The sequence below is a fragment of the Artibeus jamaicensis genome, unplaced genomic scaffold (genome assembly GCF_021234435.1).
Source record: "Artibeus jamaicensis isolate MK-2021 breed Jamaican fruit bat unplaced genomic scaffold, CSHL_Jam_final contig_384, whole genome shotgun sequence".
NCBI classification, from domain to species: Eukaryota; Metazoa; Chordata; class Mammalia; order Chiroptera; family Phyllostomidae; genus Artibeus; species Artibeus jamaicensis.
In genome coordinates this window covers 6,629,695-6,638,207 of record NW_026521810.1, presented here as the reverse complement: position 1 = coordinate 6,638,207, position 8,513 = coordinate 6,629,695, and the positions used below count along the sequence as shown (strand labels likewise).

The window sequence follows — 8,513 nt, the reverse complement described above, 5'->3', positions numbered from 1 at the left end:
TAATCTGCAGCTCCCCAACACCTTCTGAGGTCTCTCTTGACTTGACAAGCATGCAGATTTGTAGGTACCTTCTTCTCTCTCTTATGGGACCGGTGTTTCCAGGGTTTGGGTTTTGATATTTGCTATCCCTTGACACACCTCTGTGCTTGTAGTAAGCATTCAATGAATGCTTATCGAAAAAATAAATCCAGGTACCTCATATGCAATCACTATCCCACCATAATTCACCTCTTTACCTATGTTAAAATCTATACACTCAACAAATTGGAATGAAACACACACGACATGTTCAATGTTTTTTCTTCAGGCAGAGAGAGCGTGATTTCATCGTTTCCTCTTCCTGGCTATAATATAATAATAATAAAGAATTTCTTATAATACTAATAAACGATTTTTGAAAGACATTTCAGTCTATCATAGCACAAAAAATGCACAGGGGTTTGATTTTATCAGTGTTGCAGGGATTAATCATTTTTCTCTGCGGCTTCTGTAACTGAAAAAGCCAACAAAACAGCCCAGAGAACTATTCAACTTTCTGAGGGGCGGCTTTCAAAAAATTTCAAAGACGCGCCAAATTTAGAATAAGTATTTCTTTTTCATCGCAAAATCTGACTGCCTAACGCGTGCCACCAGGTGGGCTGGATTCGGTTGGCAACTGTGGTATCGCCCTCAGGCTAGGACGCATCTTTTCAGTATTCCGAGCCAGTCGCTCATTTGGGGAAAACTCTGTAGTACGGCGCACGCGCAGCTCCCGCCCAGCCACCCCTCCCAGCTACATTCTTCGAAAACTGAGGTGACAGCCACAGCTGTAGAGCCTGGGGGGAGAGAAAGAGGAGGGGCGGGACACTGGAAGGGCAAGGGGAGGCGTGGTGGGGCGGGGTTACGCATGCGCAGTGGCTCCACCAGCAGGAAACTCCGTGCGCGGAGGTGGAGCCTCGCAGAGGGCCGGGGGCGGGGCTCTCCCGGCCGCCGCTGCTGTAGCCGCCGAGCATTGTGCAGCAGGAGGTCCCTGCACTACAGGGCCTTGGACTGGCGCACTCCCGGGGATGGTGAGCAAGGCGCTGCTGCGCCTCGTGTCTGCCATCAACCGCCGGAGGATGAAGCTGCTGCTGGGCATTGCATTGCTCGCCTACGTCGCCTGTGAGTGACCGCCTGTGGCCGGCCGGGGATCCTCATTCATTCCTGGGCGTCACGGCCGCGGGGCTGGGGGTCGGCGAGCTGTCTGCGGCCCCGGAAGCGGCCTTGCAGTCGGGTGTCCTTTCCCGCCGGGACCTGTGCTTACTGTTCCCACCATTTTCCGTGGGCTTCGGATTCTCCCTACCTCCACTTTTACGGCAAAGCAGCCGGCTAACTTGAGCGCAGACCCTCGACCGGTTAGGCCCGGCGCGGAGACCGGGCAGCCCGGAGGAGGGGCCCTGGTCTTGGAGCTCAGTAACCACGGGGCCCAGCGTGGTGAAGTTGCCGCTGTCCTGGGCAAACCCGTGCCCCGTGGCCCCAGCTCACTGCCCCAAATACCTCCTTCGACGTGTGGAACTGTTGTCCACGTCGCCCCGGGAGCCGGTAAGGGTTCCCGAGGGCAATTCTGGAGAGTGCCGCGTGGGGACAGTCTGGGAACGTCCACTAGCGCGCCGCTGTGCCGTGTTGGTTAAGTAGGATAAAAATACTGTTGCCATTGGCATAGACCACGCTCCGCTGTTTGCTCCGCAGGAAAATTACTCAGCACTTATGGTAACTGTCGGGGAGCGAGTATTGCTTGCCTCTGCTGGGCAGCAGCCGCTGCCAGGTGTGCGGGCGTTCGAGGTTCTCGGGGCGGAGCCGTCTGCTGTCCTGGCCCGCACTGGCCCAGTGGATAGGCGCTTCCGTGTGTTGTAGTTCTTGTCACTGTCATCATTCACGGTCGCACCCGAGAAAGGGCAGGTGTTGGACTCAGTGTCTTAGAGGCAGAAGCCGTTGTTGTTGTCATTATTATTATTACTTTAAATTTAAGATCTATTCGATGGGAGTATATTTTAATTATTGCTATTAATCCTTTGCCAAGTACCAAAATTGGACCAGAAATAGACCTCAGTGAGCTCTGTTTGAGTCCTAGGCACCGGACACACAGTGAAATGAAACCAGCTGCTTAAGCTGTCAAGTTATTAAGCTCTGATTCTGAGGTGAGAGGAGACTCTGAAAAGTGACTTAGGTTGAGCACCACTAGGAAGATGTGTGATTAAGATCCAGCCTGTTTACTGGAGCCCAGCTGTTCCAGGAGGTGGAGTTGAGAAAGCTCTAGTAGGGCTTCTGGTTGCTAGGCCAGGTTTCATGTTGTGGGAGGATGTTAGATGTGAGTAGTTTTGGAGGGAGGAAGTGTGTGTGGTCAGTTTTACGTAAGAAAGCTAAGACCCAAGGGGAAAGACCACTTAAAGTTGCATAATTATTATTATTGACAATAATAATATTACCAAAATTTGCTTAGTGCTTACTGTGTATGTGCAGGCATGAGCCTCTTTCATTGTCACATTTGATTATCTGAACTGTCCTAGAAAGTAGGTACTAATTATTCCTATTTTAGAGTTGAGGAAATTAAAGCCAAGAGAAATTAGGAAAATTTATGGACTATCACACAGATGAAGAGCTATGGAGACCCAAGTTTTGAACCTGGAAAGGCTGGGGAGGTGGGACCTAGAGATTAGGTCTGCAGCACGTTTCTGTTGATTGTGGGGGCTTGTAAAGTTAGACAGAGGAGTTTAGAATTAATAAGGTAGGGAGGGGATCCAGGAGAGATATGGAAAGGTATTCACCATTCATTCAACCAGGAAATCCTACCAACTCCTTACTGCTGCGCTTGGCATCAGGGGACACCACAGAGTGCAAACCATTTAGGCTTTGCAGTTATGGAGTCTAGGGCAGTGGGTCTCAAACTCACCTGGAGGGTTTGCAGAACTTAGGTTGCTGCCTCCTACCTCAGGTTTCTGATTCATTAGGTCTAGGGCAGGGATGTCAAACTCGTTTTCACTGGGGGCCACATCAGCCATGTGATTGCCTTCAAAGGGCCGAAATAATTATAGGACTGTATAAATGTAACTACTCCTTAACTGTTAAGGAGTTGAAATTACATTTACATTTGAAGGCAACCACAAGGCTGATGTGCCCCCCCACCCCATGAAAATGAGTTTGACACCCCTCATCTAGGGTGTGGCTTGACAAATTTGCATTTCTAATGGCTTTACCTGGGAATCTGGTGCTGTGGGACCCACTTTGAGAAGGACTGGTCTACAAGGTGCGACGGCCATTAAGTAGCTATCACCCAAATGAGGGTTAAATTATAAACTGATAGAAGGAAAGGATGCATAAGAGTTTATGGTAGAGGCTTCTCAGAGCAACCAAGGACATTTGTTTCCATGTGGAACTTAGGCTTGAGCTGAGAATCGAAGGATATTTAGGAATTAATAGGGAGGTAGAGGAGGGGATGTGTTATAGAAGAAACAGCATGTGCCAGAAGCCCTGTGGCAGCCAAGAGCAGGGAGTGTTCTGGGACTGCAAAGAAGGGCAGTGTCTTTGGAATGTAAAAATGAAGTATAGCCGTGAGGCTGCCTCACCAGACAGCAGGCAGGCCTGGGAGAGGCCTGTGCCAGCTTGTGAAGTGGGCGGTTTTAGTTTGAGGTGTTAAAGGCTAGGGCAGAGGCAGTGTTACTAATGAGAAGGGATGGTAAATCTGAAACGCTTTGCAGGAAATATGTTATAGGTTTCCTGGTAGTGTCCAAGGATACTGAAAATGTAGGTTAGCAATGATTTCTATGATTTTTAGTGTCTATTTTTCCTTATTAATAATCTTGCCTTCTCCACTATGAGTATAATCTTACCTGTGTTGACAAAAAACTGTCCATACTCCTGAATTACACACACTGTCACTGTTGGCCAGTTCCCTTTCTGGAAATGCTCTCCCTGTTCCTCTCTCAGGTTCTAGTTTTTCTCTCTTGCCCTCTTCTGTCTTTTGCCTCCTCTTCCTCAGTATTTTATGCCTCCTGGGGCCTGGGCTCCCTTCTTACTACCACATAAGTCTTCTTAGGGTGTTCAGCATGTGTCTACTTGCATTGTATGTGAGCTCTTTTCCATGCATATGTTTTCTTTTCAATAAAATTATCAATCCTCAGGACAGGGATTGTGTCCTACATGTTCTATTAGGTCATTCGAGGAGCTCTGAGGTCTGATTGTTTGAAAACCTGGCCCACCTACCAAGTGGCTTGCTTGACAGAGACTCAGCTCCAATTATCCTTAGTATTTTTTAACATGTACATAGTTATAGTTTAAAAAGTCAAATAGCCTTTGCAAGAGTTGTTAGGCAAAACAGTGTCCCCTGCTGCTGTTTTCTCCTCCCCTGAAGTAAGCACTTGATTTCTTCTTGCTGATTATTTTGGTATTTGTCTTTATGCCATAGAATGATCTGCCTCTTAAATTTTCATTTGTAGTTATTTGTTACCTAGTGTCTTTCTTTTTTGGATGGTGATTGTTTATTCTCTTTCCTGTGCACCCATGCTCATTACCCCTCCCCCATAGGTATTGTGGAATTTTGGGGAGATCAACATTTAGCATTCATGTGTATGACTAAATGCCATTCATAGTGAGCCATGTTGTATATTTTTGCTTTCCTTGAAGCTAATAATTAGCTTTTAAAAAATTTACTTTGCTTTTGAGGTACTGTTACTGACTCAACTCCAAACACTGTTGGTTGCCTGTGTCTTCTTGTAGGAGGCGCAGAAGTGTCAGGGCTTCTTCCTGAAGAAAGGCCCCAGCCTTCAGACCGGCTCTGCCCATCACTCATGTCCCGTCTCCTCATTTCCTCTTTCTTATTTCACATAATCGTGCACTGGAGGAGCATTTGGAGACTATGTTCATGAGTATCTTTCCTGTCTTGACATTTAGTTCATAGATTAATAATGTAGAATTCTTGAAAAGGGTTCCCTCAGAATGTCTCAGGCATCGTTTTGTTCCTTTCTTGCTTCTAGTGTTGCTGAGGAGTTTCAGGTCAGCCCCTTTCTGTGTGATTTGCATTTTTTTCTTCAAGATTGCAGGGTCTTTTTGCTATAGTGTTCACATTCACCACACATTTCCAGCTCTCTGCCCCGTGCCTTTCCTCACTCCTGGCGTTTGGTGGCCTCATGTAATCACCGTGCCTTGGGGCTGAGGGGCTGTCTGTTTCACTTCTGGGCCCAGAGGCTAGTTAAGAAGGTAGGTTTCTACAGTGTTCTAGATGGCATTGCTCAGGGTGCAGAGTCCCCTCCCCGCCCAGTCCCTTAGAGTGAAATGACCCTGAAGAATACATGTTTGCTGTTCTAAGCCTCTTAAGAGTTGGTTGGTGCCACAGTTCAGCAAAGCCTGTGCTGATAACCCGCCTCGTGCTCTGCCTGGGTGTGGGATACTTTGAGCCTTTGCAATCCAGAAACTTGAATTCATAAGCTCTAGAAGTTTTCTTGAATTACTCTTTGGTTATTTCCTTCCCTACATTTTTTTCTTCCTGGGATATTATTATGCTCATTATAATTGCCTGGTCTAGTCCTTTAATTTCCAATTTTTCCCCTTTCTAAAGTTTTGCTCTGCTTTTAGGAAATTTTCTTATCTTTGTATTCTAACTTTTCTAGTGATTTTGAAAAATTTGTTTTTGCTATTACTTTTTACTTTTAAGACTTATTTTTTATTTCTGAATTTAAAAAATATGGTCATTTTTTCATGGTTGAGTTCTCTTCATGTTAGTTTTGTTTGTTCAGTTTTCTTCTCATTGAAGAGTTTCTTCCCCCAGGTTGCTTCTCCCTTTCTTGTTTGAGACCCTTCTCAGCTTTCTGGTGAACTTGGGGATTTGGGCGGATGGGGATCCCTGAGCTGTAAGCCATGACACTTTCTGGTGGAGCTTCACAACCTCACTACCACGGGACTGTCCTCTGAGGTATTGTGACAAGACTCTTCCCTGCTCCTGATGAAAAGGGAGGCCTGACTGCCTGCAGTTTGGGAGCCCCCAGTGGGGAGTGGGCAGAAGTACCTTGATTATCATTTCAGTTGGATTTGGGGCTCCCTCCCAGTATGAGACCCCTATTCTGCCTTTTCTGGAGATGGAACCGCCCATCTTCTACCAAAGCAGGGAGGGGAGCTGGCAGTCAGAGGGCTGTTTAGATAGATTTGAAAGTCAGACTCTCTGTCTTAGCTGTACCTGTCACCCCATGTCCAAGTGTACCAGGTGTGATCATTCTCAACCTTTCTAAGGCAGCAATTTTCAGTCTTTTTCATCTCATGGCACATATGAACTAATTACCAAAATTCTGCGGTACACCAAAAAATATATTTTTTGCCAATCTGACAAAAATAGGTATGTCTTGATTTGTTCACACCAGCAGGCTATTGTTGTGTTGGCTGTTGTCATTTTTTGATTTGATAATCTGAGGGAAGAGAGGTCAGTGCCCTGACTAAATAGTCAGGTATTGCATGTTTTAAAAATTCTTGCAGCACACTGGTTGGACATCGCTGTTCTAAGGTATAACTTGGTCTTTCCCACTGCTGGCCTCTTGTTTTCTTAATTCTTCTGCTGTCAGCATCTTCTTTTCATCCTCTTTTTCCTGTCGATGTAGGTGTGTACCTTGAACAACAAGAACAAAAACAAAGTTTATTTTCTGACATTTTAGTGGAGGCCAGGAGTCATTATCTTTTTATTTTAACATCTTTCGAACTAGAGTTGTGATATCTAGCAGTACTTATTTAATTTTTAGTGTATCATGGATTTGGTTGTAATGACATTATATTTGTGGTATTCTTCTATACATGTTGGTGTTATTCCACTGACAGTTTCAGAAGAGACATGAAATTAAATCCTGAAAACCATATAGAAGCATGTTATGTGTATTAGTTTTGCATTTATGATAGCAGACTTCAAACGAACTTCTCTGAGTTAGGACTTTTATTGGAGTAGTTTTACAATCTAACCAGTCCCTCCAAAACTCACTCAGTAAATGTTTAGTGGTCTGCTGCCAGGGAGGAGACACAGGGAGTGAGACACCATCCCAATGCCAGCAGACTTCAGGGGAAAGGCGGGGAAGAACAAGCAAACTACAGGACTGGCCCGAGTATAAGACTCAGCTGGGGAAATGCAGGCTCCTCCTCAGACCCGTATGTCAGAGCCTGGTATTGTCCTCCCTTCCCTCTCTGGGGGTCAGGGAGGGGCAACCTGGAAATTGTTTTGAACCCTCAATGTTTTATTTCAAGAATTTCCATACCTATTTTCCACTTCTGTTGAAAGAGCTATTCAGCAAACACCCAAGCAGTGCTCTGCCTAGATTTACCACTTCTTTTTTCCACATTTGTTTTTCTCACTGTTTTATACTCTTTTTTGTTGAAATGTTTGAAAGTTGCAGACATAATAATACTTCACTTTTAAATACTTGAATGTAACCTCCTAAAACTGAAGGCATTCTTCTATATAATCTTATCACCATTTTAATTCTCTAAAAATTAACATAAATATCATCTAATATAGTCTATATTCTAATTTTTCCCAGTTGTATTATAAATATATCTTATAGCTTTTTTGTTTCTAAGGATCCAGTCAAAGTTTGCATTTGACTATCTCTCTTGTTTCTCATGGCATTTACCTTTTAAAAAAAGCCCAGGCTAGTTGTACTGCAAAACAACCCACATTCTGGATTTATTTATTTTCTTATGATTAAAATCACTTAAAACATTTTTTATGGTAATGCTTGTTGACCGGCATTACGTCAGGGCCTGGAAGGGCCACCACATCCCTCCATTTTAAAGGCGTGTTTCCCCAGTACGCAGGCCCCGGAGGGTGATTCTTGGAGACCTTAGGAGCACCTGTAGTTTTCCGGCCCGTGCGTCTACTGTTCGTGGACAGCCCTTGCCTGGATGAGTTTTTATATTGGGAATTTCAAATGAATTTCTAAATCTGTAAATTCTTCTGTGTTGACTGGTGTTCTGAAAAGAAAAGAATAACTTGCCCTCCCTCTTCTTTCACTCTCTGTATTAGTTTCATGTGGCTGTTGTAACAAAATGCCACAAACTTAGTTTAATGCTACAAACTAAGTGGCATTAAAGGAGTAATCTCTCACAGTTCTGGGTGTTACATCCCGTCCTTGTGAGCAGGAAGGCTCGGAGACTGCTGGGTAGTCAGAGGTGTTTTATTGGCCAAAGTTTCAAAGTTTTACCTGCGCAGGGGCGAACTCTCGGGTGCCTCCGGAGACACACGAGTGCCAAACTGGCTGCAAATGAGAGTCGCGCCAAACGCTTACAGGCTAGGGTTCTTATAGAGGTGAGCAAGCAAGGAACTTCCAGAAGCAAAAGGTGGCAGTTAGCTACTGGCTCAGGGGCTTACGATTGGCTGGCAGGGCTCACGAACAGCTCGTGCTCAGGTTAGCCATTGGCCTAGGGGCTCATGCTAGGGGTAAAAATTCCCCCCCCCCCAACGGATGTTCCAAGAAGCTATCTGCTTAACTTCCTGGAACATTTGCCCGGGGGTGGGGGTGCAGTCCCCC

General features: G+C 45.3%; 1 protein-coding gene across 3 annotated transcripts in view; it reads left to right on the top strand.

The window, feature by feature from the left end:
* Nucleotides 1–954: 954 nt before the first annotated feature.
* Nucleotides 955–8,513, top strand: part of UXS1 (UDP-glucuronate decarboxylase 1) — a 126,509-nt gene continuing 118,950 nt past the window's right edge. For all 3 annotated transcript variants that reach the window (XM_053664570.1, XM_037166290.2, XM_037166289.2), the window contains exon 1: nt 955–1,140. In XM_053664570.1, coding sequence (XP_053520545.1) covers nt 1,047–1,140 — 94 coding nt within the window. In that variant the 5' untranslated portion in view covers nt 955–1,046. The remainder of the gene's footprint in view (nt 1,141–8,513) is intronic.